Source organism: Neolamprologus multifasciatus, chromosome 23 (genome assembly GCF_963576455.1).
Source record: "Neolamprologus multifasciatus chromosome 23, fNeoMul1.2, whole genome shotgun sequence".
NCBI lineage: Eukaryota > Metazoa > Chordata > Actinopteri > Cichliformes > Cichlidae > Neolamprologus > Neolamprologus multifasciatus.
This window is the reverse complement of record NC_140460.1, coordinates 12,895,029-12,920,552: the sequence shown is the minus strand read 5'-3', so window position 1 is coordinate 12,920,552 and position 25,524 is coordinate 12,895,029. Positions and strand designations below refer to the sequence as shown.

The 25,524-nt window shown below is 44.6% G+C and overlaps 1 protein-coding gene across 1 annotated transcript in view; it reads right to left on the bottom strand.

Annotated features, from left to right (window-relative positions):
• oca2 (oculocutaneous albinism II) overlaps positions 1-25,524 on the bottom strand; it is a 69,623-nt gene that overhangs the window by 17,623 nt on the left and 26,476 nt on the right. The window contains 7 exon segments of the mRNA XM_085150049.1: positions 6,315-6,419; positions 7,162-7,221; positions 7,819-7,946; positions 15,168-15,276; positions 15,456-15,513; positions 17,472-17,619; positions 20,843-20,975. Coding sequence (XP_085006175.1) covers positions 6,315-6,419; positions 7,162-7,221; positions 7,819-7,946; positions 15,168-15,276; positions 15,456-15,513; positions 17,472-17,619; positions 20,843-20,975 — 741 coding nt within the window.

Sequence of the window (25,524 nt, the reverse complement as noted above, 5' to 3'; positions counted from 1 at the left end):
TGAGCTGTGATACACTTTAGATTCTAGCCAATCATTTTACGTTTCCGAGGATAGTAGGCGGGCCCAGGTACGTACGTTCTTTTAGAGCAGAGCTACAGATTAAAAATGCCCAAGGCGAAGCGGTCAAAAGTCTGGCTGTACTTCACAGCAAAATATGCAAACTCAGCAGCCTGCAACAAGTGCTTTAAGGTGACTGTTACTGTGATACTGTCAGGCGTTGTGGAGTGGAGGCGAGGAAGAAGGAACCCAAACGCAGGACTCGCAGGTAGGTGAAGCTGGGTGATTTATTGATGATGGAGTGAACACACAGAACAGAGGAAGGACATGGCTGGCTGGACGACTGACTGACTGAATGAATGAACGAAGGATGGACTGACTGACGGGCTGACCGAACACTGGCGGAAACAACAACATAACCTAAACATCAATGACACGACAAAGAACGAATAGAAACAGAAGACTTAAATACACAGACTGATGAGGATGATAATGAGAGACCGAGAGCACACAGCTGAACATAATCTGGCTAACGGCACGAGACGAGCTAACACAGGAACAAACAGGAAGTGACGAAATAAACTGAACGTGAACAAAACGGAAAGCACTGGGTCACCGACCCAGGAACCCTGACAGTACCCCCCCCTTCAAAGGACGGCACCCGACGGCCAAAAGAGAAAAAGACCAGAACAGGGCGGGCGGAGGGGGCCCAGGACGGAGGGACGGAGTCCACAGAGAGACAAACAGTACAGGTGGGCGGCCGCGTGGCCGGCGGCTGAGACGAAACAGTTCAGGCGGGCGGCCGCGTGGCCGGCGGCCGAGACGAGACAGTTCAGGCGGGCGGCCGCGTGGCCGGCGGCCGAGACGAGACAGTTCAGGTGGGCGGCCGCGAGGAAGACGGCGGCGGCCGAGACGAGACAGTTCAGGTGGGCGGCCGCGAGGAAGACGGCGGCGGCCGCTGAGCTGGTCCGGTCCAGGCGAAGCTGAAGCTGGCGACGAGGCTGAGGCTGGACCCGGCGAAGCTGAAGCTGAAGCTGAGGCCGGACCAGGCGAAGCTGAAGCTGAAGCAGAGGCCGGACCAGGCGAAGCTGAAGCTGAAGCAGAGGCCGGACCAGGCGAAGCTGAAGCTGAAGCAGAGGCCGGACCAGGCGAAGCTGAAGCTGAAGCAGAAGCTGAAGCAGAGGCTGAGTCCGGACCAGGCGAAGCAGAAGCTGAAGCAGAGGCTGAGTCCGGACCAGGCGAAGCAGAAGCTGAAGCTGAGTCCGGACCAGGCGAAGCAGAAGCTGAAGCTGAGTCCGGACCAGGCGAAGCAGAAGCCGAAGCTGAGTCCGGACCAGACGAAGCAGAAGCCGAAGCTGAGTCCGGACCAGGCGAAGCAGAAGCCGAAGCTGAGTCCGGACCAGGCGAAGCAGAAGCCGAAGCTGAGTCCGGACCAGGCGAAGCAGAAGCTGAAGCTGAAGCTGAGTCCAGACCAGGCGAAGCAGACGCTGAAGCTGAGTCTGAGGCTGGACCAGGCGAAGCAGATGCTGACGCTGAGGCTGGGTCTGAGGCTGGCCCAGGCGAAGCAGACGCTGACGCTGAGGCTGGGTCTGAGGCTGGCCCAGGCGAAGCAGACGCTGACGCTGAGGCTGAGTCTGAGGCTGGCCCAGGCGAAGCAGACGCTGAAGCTGAGGCCGGACCAGGTGAAGCAGACGCTGAGGCTGAGGCTGGACCAGGCGACGGCACGGGAGCCGGGGGTGACGGAGCCACAGCTTTAGGGCCGGCTGGAGAGCGGCCGGGCCAGCGGGCGCGGAGGCCCCTGGCTGGAGAGCGGCCGGGCCAGCGGGCGCGGAGGCCCCTGGCTGGAGAGCGGCCGGGCCAGCGGGCGCGGAAGCCCCTGGCTGGAGACAGGCAGGGCCAGCGGGCGCGGAGGCCCCTGGCTGGAGACAGGCCGGGCCAGCGGGCGCGGAGGCCCCTGGCGGGAGAGCGGCCGGGCCAGCGGGCGCGGAGGCCCCTGGCGGGAGAGCGGCCGGGCCAGCGGGCGCGGAGGCCCCTGGCTGGAGAGCGGCCGGGGAGGCCCCTGGCTGGAGAGCGGCCGGGCCAGCGGGCGCAGAGGCCCCTGGCGGGAGAGCGGCCGGGCCAGCGGGCGCGGAGGCCCCTGGCTGGAGAGCGGCCGGGCCAGCGGGCGCGGAGGCCCCTGGCTGGCAAGCAGGAGGGCTCACAGCTGGCTCTGGGTGCTGTGGCTGCAGGTCCGGGGACTGAACTGACTGGACGGGAGGCGACTGGACGGGAGGCGACTGGACGGGAGGCGACCGGACTGACTGGACTACAGACTGGACAGACTGGAGGACGGGAGGAGACTGGACTACAGACTGGACAGACTGGAGGACGGGAGGAGACTGGACTACAGGGGACTGGAGGACAGGAGGAGACTGGACTACAGGGGACTGGAGGACGGGAGGAGACTGGACTACAGAGGACTGGAGGAGACTGGACGACAGGGGACTGGAGTGAAGGCTGAAGAGCAGGTGAGTGAACTGACTGGAGTGGAAGCTGAACAGCAGGTGAGGGAACTGACTGGAGTGGGGAAGCTAAGGGATGAACAGAGGTTGGCGATGCTAATGGCTGAGCTAATGACAGAGTTACCGAGGGGGATAAGATTGCAGCCTGGGCTAATAAGGCTGGTGCCTGAGCAGGGGACACCTCAGCTAGCCTAACCAGGGACAGTGCGAGGGCGTGAAAGACTGGATCAGGAGGAGGATGAAGAGGTGAAGTAGTAGGTGAACCAGTTAGCTCTTCCAAGCCTCTAGGGTGGCCAGGCTGGATTGAGGCTGCCCTCAGCCTGGGTGCTGGGACAGGCACGGGAGGTGGCTGGACACCAGTCACCCCCACCCGGGAAACAAGAGCGGATGTGGAGGTAGGCTGCGTCGCAGCTGCCCTCCTCCTGGGAGCTGGTACTGGTGTGGGTGTAGGCCGGGCCCTAGTCATCTGAGGTGATGAAATGGCTGAGGAGGAAGGTCGAATCTGGGCTGCCGTGCTGGTGGGAAATGGCTGAGTGACGGGTGTGGAAATAGTGACCGGGTGTGTGATACTGGCAGGTTTATCCGGGATTAGTCTGTTTCTTCTGCCACCACGATTTACAGTCTTTGCGGGAGCACAGCAGAAAAAATCTTCCCAGTCTACATCATCCAGGAGGGAATCTCCCCATGAATCGGAGATGAGTCCCTTAGTTAATCTGGGTGAAGTGTCAAATGAGGAGGGTGGAAAACAGTTACCGGAACTCACCACCGGGAGTTGTTGACAATAGTCCGTGTTATGGCGGCGTGTGCGCCGCTTCCTCCGGGAAGAGGAAGCGGCCGGGGTAAACAGCTGAGCCTCTGGCGCGGTAGCCTCCAGTGAGCCGAGGTGGGAGGCGTAGCCGCGGTGCCTTGGCGAAGGTGGAGGTCCGGCGAACGAGGCGGCGGGTGTGTGAACGAGGAGCGGAGCGGCGAGAGAGGGAGCGGCCGAAACGCGGCATGAAACGTCCGCTCTCCGCGGCAAATGCTCCGGGGCAGGTGAGGCAGCAGGTGGGGGAACGCGGCGTCTCCGAGGCCCGCCCAGAGCCAGGCGAGTCCCCTCGAAGACGTGCTCTCTCTCCGCGAAGAGCCGCTGTTTTCCCCTGACCATCTCTGCCCAACGGGGAAGCGCTGCCACCTGCCGCTCGTAGAGGTCCGAGTCCGCTGGGTCCCAATCGTGTCTTCGTGGCACGGGTCGTGTCATTCTGTCAGGCGTTGTGGAGTGGAGGCGAGGAAGAAGGAACCCAAACGCAGGACTCGCAGGTAGGTGAAGCTGGGTGATTTATTGATGATGGAGTGAACACACAGAACAGAGGAAGGACATGGCTAGCTGGACGACTGACTGACTGAATGAATGAACGAAGGACGGACTGACTGACTGGCTGACCGAACACTGGCGGAAACAACAACATAACCTAAACATCAATGACACGACAAAGAACGAATAGAAACAGAAGACTTAAATACACAGACTGATGAGGATGATAATGAGAGACCGGTGAGCACACAGCTGAACATAATCTGGCTAACGGCACGAGACGAGCTAACACAGGAACAAACAGGAAGTGACGAAATAAACTGAACGTGAACAAAACGGAAAGCACTGGGTCACCGACCCAGGAACCCTGACAGATACTGTCAAAGGAGGTAACACCTCAAATCCGATGACACACCTGGCGACGCATAGCGTTTTTTTTAAAAGCCGAGAAATGCGCCGGATTTGATAGCTTGCTGCGAGACCTCACACCGAGCACATCTACTGCGGGTGTGGTGCCTGTTATCGTACCTGGAGTTAGCAACATGAACCCGAAGAGGAGAGTCCTGGCCCCTAGCCCTGCCAGTGTAGCAGAAATGATGAGGATGATGATGGCAACAACAGCCGTTCTTCTCTGCGTGAGTAGCTTAATGTTGTTCGTGTGTAATTTACGTTGAGTAGGCTAACCACGTTATTACATTAATGCATGTAAGGTGAACTAGCAAACACCGTCATAGTTACATGCGGCTGTCTTCTTGTTTGATGGCAGATACTCCCTTCACCCTGGCCAAAAAGGCTAAAATGACCAAAGAAAAAGTGGAAAACAGCTAGACATGAGAGGGTTTTGGACAAAGTTTGTGTTTTTTCCATTGTTAAAGCACTGCTTCCAGCCAAGAGTGATACCATATATGCCCTATAGCTGCAGAAAAGGCTAACATTGTTATCTTTTTACAAAAAACCAGCTGAACATGAGAGGTTTTTGGACCAATTTTGTGTTCTCCATTCTTTAAGCACCGGTTAGAGCACCGGTTAGAGCACCGGTTAGAGCACCGTTTAAGCACCGGCACCGTTTCAAAAGTACCGGTTTGGCACCAGTATCGGATAAAACCTAAACGATACCCATCCCTATGTGTGTGTGTGTGTGTGTGTGTGTGTGTAGTTATGACGCAAGTGCTATACAATAACATGTTTATGGACTCCAAGATGAATAAAGCCTGACTGCTCTCCCTTTGGAAAAGTATTATTATTTCTCTGAATTCTTTCTAATACCCAGCAGGGGGCGACTTCTCCAGTGTGAAAGTACATGTATATGAGAGTGTACAAAAGTATGAGAAAACAAACCTACGCCTGAGTTGAGTTAAGGCCTCCATATACGTCTAGTATTTCCTGATAGGATCTTATTTGCTGGTCTTATTAATTATTGTTCATATTTTGAAATATGTACCAGTTTTGACAGCTGCTATATATCAATCTACATGTCTGCCCCTTGTTAGGAAAGCAAACTTTAAATGTATTTTTGCAGGAATGGGTAAAATAGTTTAAAAAATGCATTTGAAATGATTATGAACAAACAGTTGGATGTTTTTAAAGAGAATATTTGTTTGCCCTCTTCCAGTGTACCTCTTGTTTTGATGCTTTCACTGCCAGATCGGTAATTTTTTTTATATACAGACATGAGTGAAGTATCAATAGTTTCCTGTAACTCTGGCACAGAAAGCAAATAAGTGTAAATGCAGAACTGTTGCTTTGAAAATGCTTCTAAATTGATTCCTTCATACATAAATTTCCTAATCTCAATCACTGCAGACTGAAGGGGGAAAACAAATCTTTCCTCAGCCTCACTCTATTGTGCCAATCAGGACATCTTTCTTCTTATCAGCGGTGCACTGAATTGAAAAGTGACGCGCTTTGAAGTGCTCTTCTTTCAGGTAGAGCAATTCTTGCATGGGCCTGAAACTATGGGTGAAAAAAAAAAACAATCAGAGAAAAGGACATTTTCAAAAAAAACCATGGACACACTGACTAGTCAAAAAATGTGATGGTTTAATTCTCACAGGCAACATCTCATTCTGTCAGTGGGATAACATCTTTCTCCTGTCTCAGTGTCATTTTAATTGAGCACAGAGGCACTCCTCTGAAACATTGATCTCTGCTGAATCTATTAATTTGGGGGGAAAAGACAGCTGACAATAGACGTGGTGAGGCAGTAGCTGTTCAGACAGTTTTTACAGAAATAAACCTCCAAGTATGAAATGATTAATACATGTTCAGCCTGTTTTTCTCCTCCCACATCTGATTAATACATAATACAGCCCTAAACCGTGGTTGCATCTCTGCCTGTTATGTATTTTTTAATAGGAACCCCACCCCCCCGAATGATACACATCTTTTAACTTCTGTATCAGCATTTAATTGCTGTAGCTACACATTATAAATCGCCTCTCTTCCATGTCACAGAATCTGCATGTGACTTGTTTGTGTAAGAGTGTGATATGCTGCAGCTGTGATATCAGGCTCAGGGCTCTTACCATGGTGGCAGTGAAGGGAATGTTGTCAATGAGAGAAGAAGCCAGAGCCGAGACCCACATCACCAAGATAATGGCTATAGCCAAGCGCTGGTCTTCTGGCACCACCTGACAGGGGAGATAAGAGTGACAGATAACTGCTACTTTTATTGCCGCTCACACGCACACGCCCTCTCTCTGCCTTCGCTGATTTAAATCAAACACAACAATTATGTTCAGTCTCTGACACCGAACCCCTCCTCGGGGAGCAGAAGCTGAGAGGATGAAGCTGTTTGAATGTGTGACACAACCACAGGTGGTGGCTTTGAGTGTTATCTGTGCTGTAGGCGCGCAGCGAGGCTGGTTCACCGCATGCGGTGTGATTTGAACCCTCTTCATGGCGACAGTAAGGAAAACAGAGTCTCCTCCTTTATTTCAGCTGTCCTGCAGCCCTACGAAGAGAGAAAGACCATGCAGCTCTCACAGCATGTTGTCCATGGTTCTGGGACACCGAGTGGGTCACAAACCACAAATAGCACACTACCTGTCATGTGTCATTATTAGGCTCGCAGGGGCCCGCAGTCTAAACACAAGCTGACGTAGCTATTACTGGTGCAATTCTCTGCTAAGAGACACCTCGCTCGCATGATGCACAGAGGCAAGAATATGGGTGAAAATTACTTCAGACTCCTTCAGCTGCCTGCAGGAGTCAGATGCAAAGAAAATAATTGAATTGCGAGCCAGGCAGAACAAAAGGATCAATATGCATGGAATGCAATATCGCATCACCTGTGCCCAATTATCAGCGATGCCAGTCGCACAGACACCTGAGAGATGACTGTAAAGGTTCAGAATCAAAGGGGAAACTTACTTTTATAAGCAGTGCTGTCTGTTCTCCGATATAGTCAATAAGCTGCAGCTGGGCTAAAGCCTGAAAAAGGAAGAGGAGAAGATTAATAAGAAAAAAAAAATCAGAAGAGAATCACTTAAAGGTGAGATTAAACCGAAAGAAGAAAAGCAATTTGGTTTCCATTTAGTGGCTATTAAATAGACAGAGACAGATGTATCCTTGTTATCATTCCTGAGATTGAATATTATTCATGTGCTGGTGAGCACTGCTTCACTGACTCTACACTGTGTTGTAGTTTTGCCCACAAAGAGAGAAACAACAAAGCCCTCACTGTGCTGACAGGACACTTTTCTTTACATCCTTTCATTGAAGCTCATGGGTGAAAATACAGATAATTACTTTGCACATTGCGAGCTGACTGCCAGCTTCACTGTCAATTGAATCTATGCATTGATTCTGTTTTTCCTTAGTGTCTTGTGAAGCTGCTCGTCAAAGCAGACCCCAGCTAAACCTACATTTATCTTAGATCTGGATGCTTCAAGTGGCTCTAATTAAAAGTTGTTGTTTGGCATCAGTTTTTAGTTTTCACTGTTCGGTTTGTGGTCCAAAATTTCCTTGGAAAAAAATAGAAACGAGCTTTCCGTTAAATGCCAGAAACTCGGCCTGTATGTTAAATACCTCCATCAAAACGAAGAGGCCGGCAAAAAACAGCAGCGTGGCCCACTCCACTCGGTGCAAGATGATCTCAAAATCCTGAATGTCAGCCAGAACCAAAAGCCAGAGCGCACCCAAGATAGCGATCCAACCTGAGAGAGAACAAGAAACACCATCTGACATCTCCCTTTACAGCAGGAAAACATGTTCATATACATAAAAACTCTGAGCACCGACTAGCAGATTTTCACAGATTTATATTAGCAGATTGCTCACACAGTAAAAAACAAAACCTTTATCACATGTTACACATGCAACCACTGTTTTTTCATATATATCTATATATATATCTATAGATCGATCGATCTATATCTATAGATCGATCGATAGATATCTACAGGATACTACAGGATTTCAGTCAGGCTGAGGTCTGGACTTTAACTAGATCAGCACCTTGATTCATTTCTTTTTCAGTCATTCTGTAGAATTTTTGCTGCAGTGCTTGGGATCATTTTCCTGTTTCATGAATTGGTTTAGGCAAGTTTTAGCTGTCAGAAAAATGGCTTCATATTTAATATGAGTTTAGTACACTTTGGTATACAGAGTACTTCTTGGTCAGCGTTTGTAGTGTTTGTGTTTGTCCTGATATCATGTGTTTGGTTTACTTCAAACATGTAGCTGTGCACTATGGACAGAGATCTACACTTGGGCTTCATCTGACATTGTTCCAGAAGTCGTGTTGTTTGTTTAGATGTAGCTTTGAGAGACTAAGCCTTGCTGCCATGTTTGTCTTAGAGAGAAGAGGCCTTCTCCTGTCAACTCTTCCAACCAAGCCATACGTGTTCAGTCTTCTTCTAATTGCTCTGTCGTGAACTTTACAATTTTAAATGGTAACCAGGGCCTGTAGACTCTGCAATTAAACTCTTGGGTTTTTTCCAGTTACTCTGAGCACTGGACAATCTGAGCTTTTTGGTGAATTTATTGGGATGTCCAATTTTTTGGAAAACTGGCAGCTGTCCTGGATAGAATGAGCCTTTTAACTGTTCACAGATTGGTGGACAGCAACAGCTGCTTGGCATGGCGTTAACACACACCTGAAAGACCCAGACCAGCAAACCACCACAACGTCTGCTTTTATGGAGGTGCTCACGCTTACTGATGATCAATCAGCTGCATTTGATTGGCAGCGCAAGGCTGCTACTTGCCCTCTTAATTCCTATGGAAAAAGTAAGGATGCACTTGGTTTTTCAGCATGTTGCAGACTCCTGTGAAAACTACATCCACAGTAAGGAGACACTAGATCAGGGGTCCCCAATCCCAGTCCACGAGGGCCGGTGTCCCTGCAGGTTTTAGATCTCACCCTGGGTCAGCACACCTGAATCACATGATTAGTTCATTACCAGGCCTCTGGAGAACTTCAAGACATGTTGAGAAGTTAATTTATCCATTTAAATCAGCTGTGATGGATCAAGGACACATCTAAAACCTGCAGGGACACCGGCCCTTGTGGACTGGGATTTGGGACCCCTGAACTAGATGAACAAAACTGTCTGAGAATATTGAGAATATTTGGGTTTTGGCACATGTACTCAGTAGGATCTAATAAACAGATCATAGCAATGAAGTGCTACCCGCTGGAAACTAAGACCAAAGTATTTGGTTCGTCTGTGTGGGACTGATGAAGTGTTCATTATCACAAAAATGTCATTTCATCACATTGCAGTCAGGTGGATGGGAGTTGGCACCAGCCTGCTGATATTTACAATCAGTGTTTCTGAATGAGGGAAGGGGGTGCATCCACTTGGAGAAAATTTGATTAAACAGGTGAGCACCAGTAATTGCCTTGGGTGAGGCCTTAGGGGAAATAATTTCACAACTAAAGGGAATTAGTGAAGAAGGAAGTGCCATGGAAGGACACAAAAAAGAAAGCAACAGAGGGTGGTTTATGTTCAGAGAGGCTGATAAGAAGATGGAAAAACAAACAATATTGCAGTTTAACAGCATAGTTACGTGTTAATAACCTGCTGAATTTCTGTTTTTATCAGCCATTTTAGTTCTCCAAAATGCCTTTACTCTGAAGGCAATAATAAAAATGAAAAAATCATCATAAAGTTAAAAATAGAAAGTGATTCTGATCAGCTGGGCAATGCAAAATGAGGTGCAGAGAGAAACATAAAAAGATACATATCAATATTCAGTTTTGGGATTCGTAGCTTCTGTTTTGCTCAGACTGCACCCACCTTACATGTATAATTAATTAATTTATTTCATTCATATAGCCTTAACCAGAGCCTTTAATTCATACTTCAGTGGGGAAACAAAAAGACCCTGCAGAGGCAGGATGACCAACGTTCATTAGGCAAATAGCATGAGTCCAAACGGGGTAAACACAACAGGAGGAACAATGAGTAAAGTGTACACAGGGCACTTTGGGAGATAACGATTTAACAGACTGAAAACACACTAAAGAGAGGAGCATAACAACACACAGGAGACACTAATGAGAGCAGGAAAATGAACACAGGAGGGAAGCGCAAACACAGTGAGAAAGACTGAAGGAACAAAGACAAAAAATAGGAATTTAAAATTAGCCAGAAGGGCAGAAAAACAAGTCCCGTATGTGAGTGACTGCTGTCTGGGGTTGCTTTATGCTGTGCCTTTAAGCACTTCTTTTACCAAAATACTCAGGTCCTAATGAATGCACTGGGGGGCTATTTGGGGTTCAATATTTTGCCCAAGGCCTTTTTGTCATGCAAACTGGAAATCAAAGCACTGACAATTGAATTGGTAGATAACCTGCTCTGTGTCCCAGGCCACAGGCTCCCCCTGAGGTTCTGGCTTCTTCTGGTGCATCCTGAATAAGCTTGATCCAGCTGGGATTTGTGGCAGCTGGAGTTGATTTTCTCAAGTTGCTTTGGAGTTGTTGTGGATGATACTACCATCAGGCAGAGTTATGCGAGTCTGTAACAACATTACCCTGGTCGTGCATGTCAAAGTCACGTGAATGCCACGATCCACAGGGATGCATGGCACTCATCAAGCGTTTCAGTGTTGCAGCTCATCAGTGTAGTTTCATTTGACACATTTTAATGCTCAGTTAATGAAAGTCAGCTTCCACCATAAACTTTAAACTAGCCCTGTTTCAGCTCCACTTCATGAATTTCTATTTCTCATCACCGTAAAGACACCTTTGATTTCCTCTGTGCTGATTTTTACCTGATCTGTCTTCTGTATGGGAATAAGCCGCAGACACGCCTAAAGAGCTCTCCAATTATGAAGAGCTTTAAGGTGAGTCTGAGCAGCTGACAGCTGCTGGGAGCACAGCGTCTGAGACAAGAAATATGCTGTAAAAACGTCTCATCACTGCTGTCTTTAAGGCATAGACCAAAGAAAGTGAACACAAGGCATCCTTTAAATGTTAGAATTTAACCAACGTAAACAGTTTCAGTCAAATAAAAAAAACTAGAAATTCTCATGAAATTATTCACAAATTACAGACGTAACCCACAACACTACGGACACATTAGAGGGATCAAACGAGCAGCCAATAATCAGACTGAAATGAAATCTTAGCGTGTAAAGTTAATGAAGCTTTAGTGAGGCTCAATTTTTAAAAGCCACGTAAATGAACAGCCTGGGACTGCTGCAGTAGTCGAATCTGACTCTCACCTGCGTGCTTTAATGAGAGCTGTGTTTGGACCTGCTCCTGTCCCTCCACGGGGACAGAGAACATGCAGCTGTGGGGTCGTTCCCATTTAACAAATGTGGCGGCGCAGCGACCTGAGCAGCACCTGTAATTAACCGAGCGTGTTTGGTGGCTGAGTGGCCTCAGCGGCGAGGCGGGGGGATGACAGCAAGTGTATGATGATGGCCATCTTCATTTAGGGACAGTGTTAGCATTATTAAGATGCTGTTAAGATCATTTGCTCGGTGCAGATTAGAGACATCACAGTCAGAAGTGTCATATGGACACAATGACATGAAACCACTATGATTAAGAAATATGGTGAGATTTTATTGGTTCCATGAAAAACACTGAAGGTATGTTTGTATCAGATGATCTATTTGTGTTCATAGATACAAATTCACTCATTTTCAGTTGCAACTCAGTGTTAGCTAAGTAGCATCAGTGCACATCCATGTCCTCGTATGGTGCTCTGTACTGCAAGGAAGTGGGACAGAGGGAAGACACCTCCAGCAGAACCAGGATGAGGGAACGTGGAGGGAAAATAGAAGAGAGGATGGGGACAAAACACATAACAGCAGTTAAAAATAAAAAGATACACACAGATATACAAAACACTGGGAGTAAAAAGATGTGATGGCAGATGATATGCTCAGTGCATCATGAGAAGCGCTCCAGCAGCCTAAGCCTATAGCAGCATGAGTAAGGGATGTTTCCACAGCAGTGGTGCCTGATAGCTGGAGGCTCTGCCTCCCATTCTGCAAACTCTAGAAGCACAAATAAACCTGCAGTCTGAGAGAAATGCTCTGTTAGGACAATATGGGATCTTTAAAATATGACAGAAACTGATTATCCAGGAGAAAGGTTTTAAATTCAATTCTGGACTTAACAGGATGCCAGTGAAGAGAAGCCAGTATGGGGGAAATGCGGTCGCTCTTTCTACTCTCTGTTCAGGAGCTTTTAGAGTTAGTCTGAGATGGGGTGTTTCTGATTTCGGCAATATTGCACGATTTTAAATGTATTTTTGATAGGAAGCATTTTTCATGTCTGCAGCTCTTCGGCGAGAACCCGGACATCCAAGTAAATCGGGTCTTTCAAAGAAGTGGCAGTAAAGGTGGTAATTCGTGCCAAGCAGCACGAATCAGAATATTAGAGATGACTATTTGGCAAACTGCTGTGAGATTGTGTTGAACTTGATAACCTGTTGGTGATAATCTCATGTTAACTCTACATGCTGCGGCAGATATTGGATACTGAGGAGCAAAGTCATGGTTTTCCTGTTATTCTCTTCCCATGTGTGCTGTACTCCCCACTTTCTGTCTTTATCTGTCTTTGGGTTACTTTATGTTTTACTTCATCGATTTGTTTTCTCATGTGACTTCAAAATCAACGCCCAGCTCACATTAACTTAATCTGTGATTGTATGCTTTCAGATTTGCATCACTGAACTGTGGTTTTAAGCTATATTTTACACAGCACCCTAACTTTTTATTGTTTTGTCTTTTCCTTTGATCTCGTTGGATTATTTGTTTGCCTTTCATGTGCTTTCTTTACTTGTTTCCTGGTTTCTGTTTTTACCTTTTGTAGCTGTTTTCTTGGAATTTGGTTCATCATTTTATTTTATTCTAAATTCTGGACCACGTCTGCACCTTTGTACAATCTCCTAACACAAACAGCTGTAAGAGGTTAAAATTTTGTTCTGGAAACCTAAAATAATAATACTTAATTTTTAAAGCAGCTTTTTATGTTTTTGGCTTTAAGGAAAAAACATGCAAAGCTGTCTCTATTAAGAGAAGCAGAGACATATGTGCAATTATGCATCTATGGAACAGCAGAGACAATCTTTCCAGCACTCCCTGTTGTTTAATCAACATTTTATAATATACTGAAACAGAATGGAATAGATGCAAGTCGTAGTTACTGCTTAACCCTGATCCAAATATATAACAGGCACATTGGTTAGTCAAGCACAAACCCCGACCTGAAGACCTATTATCAGCATTGAAAGAAATGATCTTTAGAGAAGCTTTGGAAAAGTGAAAAATCCCACCGGGCAACAGAACCTTTCTCTTGTGACTGATTACACACCTGAGAGAGTTTTTAAAAAACAGAGAATACAAAGGGATCGAGAAAGCCCGAAAAGAAAAAGGGATTTGATTTCCAGCAGTATGCCTGAACCTGTGGATCCACTGGGACCCCGGGTTATCCGGCACTGCTCAAGAGGTGCAGTGAGAGCTACAGAGACAGAGATTTCCACTTGAATGAGGGAGAGAGCACCTCATCTAGCTGTAGGGGAGGCAGTGGGTAGCAGCTCACTGTAGAGCAGGGATGAAAGTCCAAGCCAGAGGGGGGGTGCTGGGAAACCTGCGTGGAGTGAGACCGCACCGCAACAAATCTGGATTCAGATTTGGGGGAAAAAGCTGTGATTGTAGTGGGTTAAGGTCTTAAATTAGGCTTCATGACTTAATTGGATAGAATAGCAATAGTAATGTAATAGTACTATAATGGTTCGCTATCACACACACACTCCAAAGGATGTATGAGCAATTACAGGGTTCAGTTTCTTGTCCCAGACTGTGAGGAGCCAGGAATCAAACCACCAACCTTTGGATTCTGTAATCTGCTCTCCCCTGTGGCTCAGTAGCCATTGACTCATGAGTCATCTGAAACAGTGGACCTCCAAGGAGAGTTTCCACACCAAGCTCCTCCTGTGTGTGTCTGGGTTTTGAATGCTAGTTACTCAGAAGCTGATGAATTCATAAAACTTAAAAGTTGTGTCCTTAAAGTTTAAAGCCCGGATTCAGGGTTCCTGCGTGGTCTGCAGGTTCCACCCAGACTATTAAAAAAAAGGTGACGCAGCCAGTAATGTGAGCTACTGTGCTGCTGTTGGTTCCTTCAGCTTCTCCTCTGCTGCAGAGTCCATGAGAGTCATATATCTGCTTAAAAAAGGCAATATTTGCTAAGCAGATGATGAATTGCTTTTGAACGAAATGCCACAGGGAGTTTGCCACACTGAGGAGCCAGTGTGACCAGCTAACTTACTTCCACCTATAAACACTTCTGCAGTAGACCCTCAAGAATAAAGTGCACAGTAAAAGTTTTACAGGTGGCATAGCTCCAGAATGCAAAACGTAACACAACAGCAACAATTAGACTTTCAAAGCGATAAGTATTTTACTCTTTAGTAAATATGTATATGAAGACGAATCAGTCAGGGGTAAACGGTTCTGAATGTAAGCAAAGAGTGTTTCGAAATCGTATGATGCTTTACAAGATGTAACGGAAGAGAGAGATTTTCTGTAAAAGTGACATGGGATCTTGAACAAAACAGAGATTCTGACATATCTTTTTCAATATGTTACATCTAGTGGAGGTTTGTCAAACTTTGCACTGCCTATTTTTGCCCCAAATTTTGGTTGAGTGTCTTAAGAAGGCCTTTTGCAGCTTTACTGAAATTTTGTTCATCAGTACAGGCTTAGAAGCTCGTGGAGGGATGGAACACGGTGGCCTTAATTGCAGCTTTGTAGCCATGTAATTTGTTGGTTTCATTTGCTAGTCAACCCATTATTTACTCTCTTTTAAATTGCCAGGGCACAGGAAGCTGTGTTTCATAATTACATGACGGAACCCATAACCACCCAGTGATGCCCGTAACAACAGTGCAATAATGAGAGAGTACGGGGCTTACCAAGATCGAGATGAATGCTGGGAACGAAGGAGTTGAGAAAGAACATGAAGATCACAATGCCAAGGACGGACACACACTTCACCAGCAGAACTTTGTCAGTAATTCTGTGCTGCGTAGGAGGAAAATGTATTTTTTGTGAATGGTGGAAAAGCTGATGTTATCACAAGAATGACAGGATTTGTCTTAAGCGAACTTTCAAAGACTAGACCTACTTCATTACTGAGATTACATCAATGCACCAGTCACAGTGATGGAGGAAAATGTGTGAGGTGAAGAATCAAAGCCTACCTTCTTCTGCAGTTCTTGGATGTTTTGCTCCCAGTTCTTATCCTCCTGAGAAATTTGTCTGTCAGACACAACAACATTTAAATCTCACATTAGGCGAATGCACAGTGTCAAAAAAAAAAAAGAAAACAAAAAAAGGGAAAAGTATCATGTCATAGAAACAGGGCGCTTATTTTTAGCAGTTTATAACCATATGCTGAGCGTTGTGCAGTGTGAAGGATTTATTTCTGCATTTCCTGCACTTCAAAATTTGTATTTATTTGCTGTAATTGCTATGATGGTCCGGAAAGCAGGCACAGAAAAATAGGAACAGGAAAAAAACAAACTATTTCTGGACTGAACTGAACATGTCATGCTTGGTGCCATGCTTGTGTTTTAAATAATTAGAGGGGACCTATTATGCTCTTCTCCAGCTCCATATTTCTAATGTTGGGCTGCTTGAGTTTATAGCTTTGTGTGATTCAGAATTAGGAATAATCCTCATTTGTTTGAGCTTGGATTTGGAGCAGCACCTAGTTCATCCAGTGTCTGAAAAAGATCTTTAAGCTCCTCCTTCCTTTAGCTAACTTTCTTCCGATATATTGATATTGCACAGATCCAGGAGCAGTCTGAAGTCTGAGCTTCAGGGTCATGGGTCTAACATACATGCACTGACGTTAGGGAGACACACTTCTAGATTTATACTTAATTTCAAAGGTAAAAACAAATGCCGTATTTTTCGGACCATAAGGCGCACCGGATTATAAGGCACATTAAGCGAAACAAAACAGTCAGATAAGTCAAACTTTACTCAACTCATTATGCTAACATAGCTGTGTCGCTAGTGATCACGTAGCACATCATTATATACCAGCTAGCCCAACTTCAGTAACGCTACAAACGTCACTGCTGTTTAGTTTTCTATCTTCATTCAGTTGGAAGTGATAGCAGAGCTGTACGTTTTAATTTTTTCAGAAATCTCTCAGTCAGAACATACAATATCATGTTTAGGTGGAAACTAGCGTGCTAACTTCCTGCTAATTTCTAACTCCGTTAAGTTTAATAAATTCTGTTTTCACGGATGCCTGGATGTTAAACTTAATTGTTACACCCGGCAAAGTAGCAACGCTGATTAAAGATGAAATTATTTAGACAGTTTTTAACTCTCAATGATGCCGCAGTGTTCGTTTGACTTGGGACCTGAAGCAGATAGAGTTTGCACCCAGATTACTCCGCGAGGCTCCTGAGTACAGTAGCCATAACGCTCCGACAATCCATCAAGCGGTGTGGCTTCGTAGCTTACCAAAGTCAGACTAAAACATTTTTGACAGATTTCTGAGCGGCATGTACTACATAAAATCCGTTCGAGGTCAGTAAGCACAACCGGAATTCATACATAAGGTGCACCGGATTATAAGGCCCACTGTCAATTTTTGAGAAAATTTAAGGATTTTAAGTGCGCCTTATAGTGCAGAAAATACTGTAACAGTGGAAGTGGAACGTGCAGTTACAGTGTTACTATTGCATGCAAGAGTTTTATATGATTGCTACTTTGTAACCGACCACACACCGCGGTGCTATGTCACATTTCTAGCCTTTAATGAGCCTTTTCCTTTTTTTTTCTTTTTTACTACAGCGGCCCCTTGTGGTCAAAGTCAGTCTTATTCATCCATTTTCTTGGTGGTCTCGATGTGTACACCAGCCAGGTTGCGTCAGTGATGTGTGTCATCATCCCAGGTCTTTTGTTTAGTTTTTATTGAGTTCTATCGAGTTTGTCTTGTGTTCTGTCACCTGTTATTATACAGTGGAACCCCGACTTACGAAATTAATTTGTTCACAAAGTATTTGCAGTGTGTGTTTTCAGTAATCACACCAGCCATGAATTCTCTTGTTAAATCATGTATTATTGATTAGTACTGATAACTGCATCTAGTGAAAAGATCTGTATATATACAGCAGGTTGGCTTTTGAAAAACAAAAGGCATTAACAGTACAGACAATGTGATTCTTAATGTTCTGTGTTCTTGTGCTTTCTTTAACCTTTGGAAGGTCTTCATCATGTTTCGCAGCAGACTCTCCAGGTTGAGGACTTTTTGCATTAAAAGACATTTCACAGCTGTCTCCTCTCGGCTGGCGGGGTTTATGCGCTGAGCCGTTTGCCTCCAAACCAGGATCTCATGCTTGAGTTCTGCAGGGCAAAGAGAGAACGCCACTTGTTCAGTGCATGTACGACACACAGACTTCAAAGTTACAGTGATGAAGCTCAGCAGCAGAATGCAGTACGTTTATAACGGATATTTGTTTGGTAATATCTTCTACAGCTGAGAGAACATGATGATGTTTTCAGTCAATATGCCCAATATGTGAGCCCCCACAGAGGGCGTAATGCAGCCTGGCGATGGGTGCATTGACCAACCCAGGAACCACCAGTGCTCAAATACAGATACAGCCTGAGGATATGGGACCCTTATGTAGATATCAGTAGGTGCCATCCTTTTTCAGGAAGGTTGCTAGGTGACCATAATAGGATCTAAGCAGTGCAGGGGGGAAGAGGAAAAAAAAACATTTCCTGTTAGCAAATCTGCACAATTACCAGCCGTGGCAGGGGGTTTGAGCTGATCCAGCCACATGCGCTCTTAGCAAGGCCAGGCTGGCAGGAGAAGAAGAAGAAACTCCACGGGGTCAGATTTAGGCCAGCATCGAACGGTCACCGTGGTGATGGGTAAAAGCTTACTTTAGTTTGCCCGCTGCTCAGTGTGACAGAACAGCTCCGAACAGTCGGTGTTGCTCACAGCTTAAATGTGAGGATTGTGGTGACCACTGAGCAGCCTCATGGTCTCTGCTTCAATCATCCCATGCTGGGGTCATCTCAGAGGGGGAAGTCTGATAGTGTGGGTAAACAATGATAGGAGGTGACTGTGTTTCCGGAAGAATTCTTAACAGTTTCAAACAAATATCTTTTTTTTGTGTGTGTGTTTTGTTTTGTATGCTTATTATCTATCTCCCCAGAGTCTTACAAGCCAGATCTACAGTAAGACAGAATGATGGAGGACAGTCATGCTCCAAACCAGCACAGTCTGTGGTGTCTGTGATCCTTTCTCTCTCTCTGAACATTGTTCCAAATCTTCAGGGATGGCCAAATCATTTTCTTTCCTGTTGCTGGATAATTAAGAAGATACATAAAAGGGCTGCGGTACACCAGATTAGCTGAATAGAAAAGAAAGGAGTCCCGTGTCGCTATCAGGCTGCTCTCTGGATGAGTGAGTCTGTTCACTGCCAACTAGTCAGAGCAACTGAACATCAGAGTAAAGGGGTTTTCTCACATGAGCCATGTGGTGTCGGACACACTGTGAGTCACCAGACCCTCGAGGGATGTTAGCGGGTGAAAAAGGAGATAAAGGCATTCTACCCCAGTAAATGATGTCTGAGTTAGGTTATTATCACAAATACTTTTGAATTTTAAAGGTCAAAAAGTTAGTTTTATCAAATTAATTGTAAACTTTGTTCACCAAGAGGCCCAGACTTTGGCATCGAGGCTCTGAGCTCATGTTTCCACTGCTGAATCCCGTGCAGGTGTGTTTTTAGAGTTTCTTTAACCTGCCTACATTTGAAGAGCATCTGCAAGCCACTTTGCAACGCATCTTCACCCCACTTCATGTCAAACCTTTATACTGCTGCACTCCCCACTTTCATGCTCACGCATACACATGTAGTAGCCCTATCACCAAATATACTGTTATGTGAAAAAGTTTTTCACAGGTTTCACAGTAGCTTGTAGAGTCAGCTTTAGTTTTCTTTTTGTTAACTTTAATACTTAGCATGCTAACGCTTGGGGGTTTTTCCAGTTTCTCTGAGCATTGCACGGTCTGATCTTGGGGCCGTCCACTCCTCGGAAGATTTTGGCATCATGCTAACATTCCTGAATACTCAAGAGCAAAAAACTGCACAATTTTTGTTTTTACAGAGGTGCTCACATTGTTGATGATCAGTTAATCAAGTGCATTTGATGAGCAGCACCTGACTTACCCTCTTATTCCCTATTCAAAGAGTAAGGCTTTACCTGCAGAGAGTCAGGAAAACTTTCTTTTTCACATATAAATAATTGCAGAGGGAAATGAGCATCTTTCAATTGTAGTGGTCCCGACTGAGGTAAAAACGTTGAAGACAGAGGCGGTGGATGGATCGAAGCAGCAGGCAGAGATGGAGGGCAGCAGCACTGCCACTGAGGCTTTTATATATGATGTGAAGAGATTGAAGAATGTTACACCTGCATGATGGGCAGCTTGGTTTGACTGTCGAACTGGATCACAGGCTTTGTTCCAATTATAAACTTTAAAAAAAACAAAAAAACAGTGACTGATGTGGAAATCTGTATCACCCGGCTCTGAAGACTATTCTTCAGCAAAAAGTATGAATATTTTACAATTCCACTCCCTTCTCAATAAGGCGAACACAGTACCTTTTTTTGTTATTTTGTATGTTTTTGTTTTTAGTTTTTAGTATAAAAAGGAACAGGGAGTTCTGTCCTGTGTTCCTAAATGACAGCGCTCTTAGAGAGGCTCTATTGAGCATGACCTTTTCAGACCTCTCCAAATTAAGTACCCTACTTTAAATAATAAAATGTAAAAAAAAAATCACGCACACAGAATCTTTTTGCAGTAATATATGTTCCAGAAATGTAATATCGGAGATGGCAGAGATATCTAACAGTGTGAGTGGAACAGTGTGGAAATTGAAAAAGTGAAAACTGAAGGCAGCACACATCTCAAGTGGAAATTAGAGGGATGAGGCCGTAATGCCGAGTTAATTATGTTTGTGTGAGGCCAGTACATTGCCTGAGAAGGTTTATTGGGAAGCTATTGTGTGCAAAGATGTTATTGGGGGTTAATACTCTTCTTAATAGCACTCAAAAACCATCACAAATGATTTCAGGTTGTGCTGTATCCAGCAGGTAACTATATTTTTTTATAACTTGAGTCCTCTCAGCTTAATAACAACCATCTAAAAAAAATATTTTTCATGTAGAAAAACATAAATTAACCCAAAAAACTACTTTTTAGACTGAAAAAATGTTAAACTCGGACATGTGACATCACCATTTTGATTATTTGAAACCACGTTTGACCATAATCAGAGGATCTGACTGAGAAACAGAGGGATGCTGGTAGAGTAGCATCTTGTCAGTCAAATCTCCGCCCTAAGACACCACAAGTTTTATCATCTTTTTTTTACTCTACTGCAAACATTAGAACATTAGAGCCAGATTTCATGAAATTTAACTTTCTTACAGTGTTTAAAAAATTAAAAAATTACATGTAATTATATTAGTTATAATTTTTTGAGTATAGGTATCACCCTCAGCAGTCTACAGGATTAGAGTATCAGTCTATGAACAAAGCAGAGCTACTTACCAACTATTTCAATGGACTCTTTGTTGTAAAGTTTTTTGTTCCAGTAGAGCATCCGCAGGAAAGGAAATGAGGTAAAAAGGACGAGGCATATTCCGAGGAACATGTAGCCTGTGAAACTGGCAAAATCAATCCCCTGTAGGAAACATAATGAAAATGTATTAGACATTTGCCGTCTGGTCGAATTTCATTCAAACGTGACAAACTGAGCCTGGGTTTAGGCAAAAAATGTGTGCATGCAACGATGGACTTTTATGGAGAGACACAGTATGAAAAAAGTCGTGTGGTGTTCTGAGGAAAGAAAACTCCGAGTTCAGGAAAGCAGCTACCTAAAGTGTCCTCCCACACAAGTGCATTATAATGATGTCAGACTATGTTCCTTACTATATAAAGGGCCTTGAGAGCACTGAACTCTTGAGAAGGACAGCAGGAGGTGCATTCATACTCCAAACTGTAAGTATGAGCCGCACAGCGTACCTGGAAGTTTGGATTTAAGAGCGAAATGACACAGAACAAATTGGTGCGTTCTTTCATGCTCTGTATTCACTCTCCTTTGTAATTCCTGTTGCTCTATTTTCCTCGTCGCTTCAGTTTCCCACGCTGTCAGATTCACTTCACTCATCAGCCTCTGTTCCCCGATCAACCCTCCTCCTTCCCATCTCAACCTCACTCACTGCATTTCACTCTTTATCTCCATCAGCCATCTGTTTACTCTGCTCCACCATCTCTAGCCACTATCTCCTGCCTTCATTTGGGATTCTGCTCACTGATGGTCCTCTCATGTGACTCCCAAAAAATACATTTTTGGGATAAAATTTTCCTCTTTTCTTCCAAATGGTCTGTCCCTGTTGTAAGGAAACTTAAAGTGACAGAAAAACAACAAAATATAAATAAACACTTGGGTGTTTCTCATTGAGTAACATTTAACCTCTTAAGCCCCAAGCCTAACTGATCTCCTGCCTTTTGCCCCCGTATCAGGGGGCGTTGGGGCTTAAGAGGTTAAAGACACTGCAAGTAGCTCACGCTGCCTTTATTTCACATGCTTTCACAGTATAAAGAACAAGTTTCTGATATTCAGTGATAAAACTGGTTAATAGTAAAAGGGTGATGCAACTAAACATGAGTGGAAGTGTCTGAATTATTAAACAGCAGATTTAATCCACATATTCCCTTTGGATCACAGAGTTAATTTTGTCACTTGTGGCACATCCCGGCTACATCCTGGTTTATGCGCACCCCCATGGAGACCTGCTCTCCATCTGCAGTGACCTGCAGGGCAGCCTGGTGGACTGAGAACAGCTGCTTGCATGAACCTGCTGTTTATGAAAAAAATTCACAATTCCTGTTAAAATCTCGGTTTTAACAGGAACAAAAAGCTGAAGAATAATAAAATGTTGTGTGCCCGCAGCCTAATGAATACAATATGTGCTTGCGACAGTCACAAGACCAAAAAAAGAGAAACTTAAACTTGTTGATGTGATTGTATTTCTGTTTGCGGCCATAAACTGCGACCCCGGTATGTCCATATTTCAGAGCCAATGTCAACGATTCTGGTTGGAGGGGATCCAATTGGCAAGGAAAGTCCCTCTGTGAAATGATACCAGAGTTTTCATATGCACAATGGTACCTTGGTTTGTAACAAGCTAAAGAGACAGACACTGTGATGAGGAGCAGAACCTAAACACATACACACTTCACGGACGTGCCTTTCTTTCCATCTCCAGATCCCTAAAATCCCTTCGCCACATACAAGCCAGCAGGCAAACTAACTAACGGGTAAGCAGACCGCGCACAAACAAGCTGTGCTTATCGTGGGCCAGACATGACTGAACGAGTGTGCCGTGGCTGTAACCCTGCAGTTCTGTCACCTGGGAAATGGAGCCAAGACAAACTGGACAGTGGGCTGTGGAAACCTGGCGCTACAGGAGCTACAGTAACCCGGAGACCACATACTGCTCACGTCGGCAAAGGCCAAAATGTCACATGCACTGAACAGATGTCACATCAAGCAGTTGTGAAAATGTCATGTCTTGTAGAGATTTAGCATCATGCTCCTCTGAGTATACAAAGAGTGAAGGTTATGAGAGGAACATGCAAGTCAATGCCCTTTTCAGACAGCCACGCTCTGCTCTGATTAGCTCAGTAAAATGTTGTCACCGCTGTTTCAGCTTTGTCCAAACTTGTGCAACAGATGACAACTTGTGTCTAAATGGGTTTCCAAAAGGCTCAGGTAATGAATAATGGCTGGATTTTAGTTAAGCCAGAACACAGAATACAGATCAACTTGACAAGGCAGTACTGATGTAGTACTGGGACTGCAGACTGTGGCAGTTTTTCACTGGGAGTGACCAGGATGGAAAAGATCATACATCAGAGGGACAGCTGAAGCTGAAAGTTATTGGACGTTTCTAAAAGTTAGAGGCAAGGATGAGATAGTGTAACATGTGCAAAGGAGGGACACGGTAAAACGAAGACTACAGAGAAGATTTATGAATGAAGGAGGAAGTAGGACATGCAGGGTTGGTGTGACAGAGGGCTAGGATGAGATGGAGGCTAATGATCCACCCCTAAAGGGAGCAGAAGGAGAAAGTGGTTATAATGTGCTGTAGTAGGGAACTCCCAATTTCTAAAAATGGGAAAAGTTCCACTTTGTGACTTCTTGGGCTTTCCAGAATAAATGGAGCCCACAAAAGTAAAAACAAGGGTTAATACAATTAACTTTAGATTTTGTACCTGGTTTAGATTGTAGGAAATACTGTTTCTGTAAGTATGAGGGACATAATCCAACCACAAGCCACGTTACAACATTTACAAAACAGGAAGGAGCAGAGAGTTTTCTATCAACAGCTACATAGGGCAGGTGTCCATCACTACAGGCTGCTACTTCCACACATGTGGAGGTTTCTGCTTTGCTTTAACCACACTCCTAACATCTTGTCATAAAACCTTACTACACCAATCAGGATACGTTAGCAGGATGCTGGTATTTCATTAGCAAAATCAGCTTCATTGTAACAAAAAACAGCAATCATCAATACCAATTCAATATGCTATATTTCTGAAAACTAAAATAAAATGTGGGCTACTTAATAGAAGCACTCTGATTCATTGAGGCCTGACTCATTGCAAATACTGCTGGTTCATTTTGATTAACAGGAAGGGAGCTGGCTCTCCGTGGATCTCTCAGAGGCTAAGCAGAGTGTAACAGCCACTTTTGAGGGGTTTCTGGTGCAGCCAGCAGATATCCTGCCGTTCATTCTGAACTTTATCCACTAAAATGATTTAGTTGAACTCAAACTGAAAGAGGGCTGCTAACCAGCAAGCTTCCAATACTAAAAATGTTTTCCGTTGACTGCGGATCCTGCATATCCTGATACATTAGCAGAGATGGGATGATTCAAAACACTTTTATAACACATCATCCACCACTGGAAAAAAGCTGGGTGTTACATGGTTTCACACATTATTGCATCAGGAGTGGCAGTCTTCCTCACAAGTTTAATCAGAGACTAACCCCAAAGCTGGGGTCACATCACATGTAGATGGCTTTACCAACACACTGTAAGCTTATGCTGGTACGCACGTCACAGGAAGGTGAACGAATAGAAGGTGTTATGCTACACAGCTGTCACAGCTGCTGCAAATGATTACATGTAAGAAAATGGAGAAAATGGCTGTATGGACTTTCACACAAACACTGTACATGTGTAAATGCAAACCTTTGACCAGGAACAGAAATAAAATCAACCTGTAACGCTGGTCAGCTGCATTGAAATAAGAGGAGGTAGCAGCTTCTTTTCCCACCGACATCTTGACATCTTTAATTCTTGTGATTTATGATAGCTGCTGCAAAAATATAAATTGCATTCATTGCCACTACATCTCCATTCATCACCTACACATCAACGTAAACAAGGGTCACCACTCACGACTGTATAAATACATGGACAGATTGCGCTAAACAAAGATTGCAGATGTACAACCCTGCAAACACAGATGATTACATTTGCTCACAGGACAGGAAAAAGTCTATATGTACAGTGTACATGCGTGTGCGTGCTGGAAATGCAGCATCAGGCTGTTAATACCTCAGTTTGTATGAGGAAATATGAAGGCTTAAAAAACATGCAACCTTTAAGGAAACACTAACTGTACACAACTGAAAAATATTATTTTCATTATCATCTCCTGCAGATCGAAGTCAAATTCAATTAAAAAAAAAAATTCTGTCTCTTCAGACTGAATTATTATACAGTCTAATACCAAGTTCATGACTGAATTTAGCAAACATTCTTAAAGCCTGTTAATAAAACCTCAGTATGCAGTCTGTTCATGCTGTAACACAGACGCTTTTTCTCCTCCTTGCAGAGACTTTACCTGCTGACTGAAATCCTCACAAGGTCCGGTTTGAAAAACAGATAAAGGAAAAAGAACAGCTGTTCAATAAAATTTAAAAAAACTGATCATGATAAAAGAAAAGGTTTGTCATTATTTTTTAATCATTATTAATCATCATTTTTAATCACTAGCTTATAACTTAACTTTCTACCCCATAGCCCTCCAGTTGTGCCCCCCCCAAATTCAGATCAGTGGGTCATTCAGTAGGGAGTAGATTAGTAGTAGATTCTCATTCATTTCCTGTGGTGGTCACCAAGGATGTACCAAGGTTGATTAAAACCCTCAAA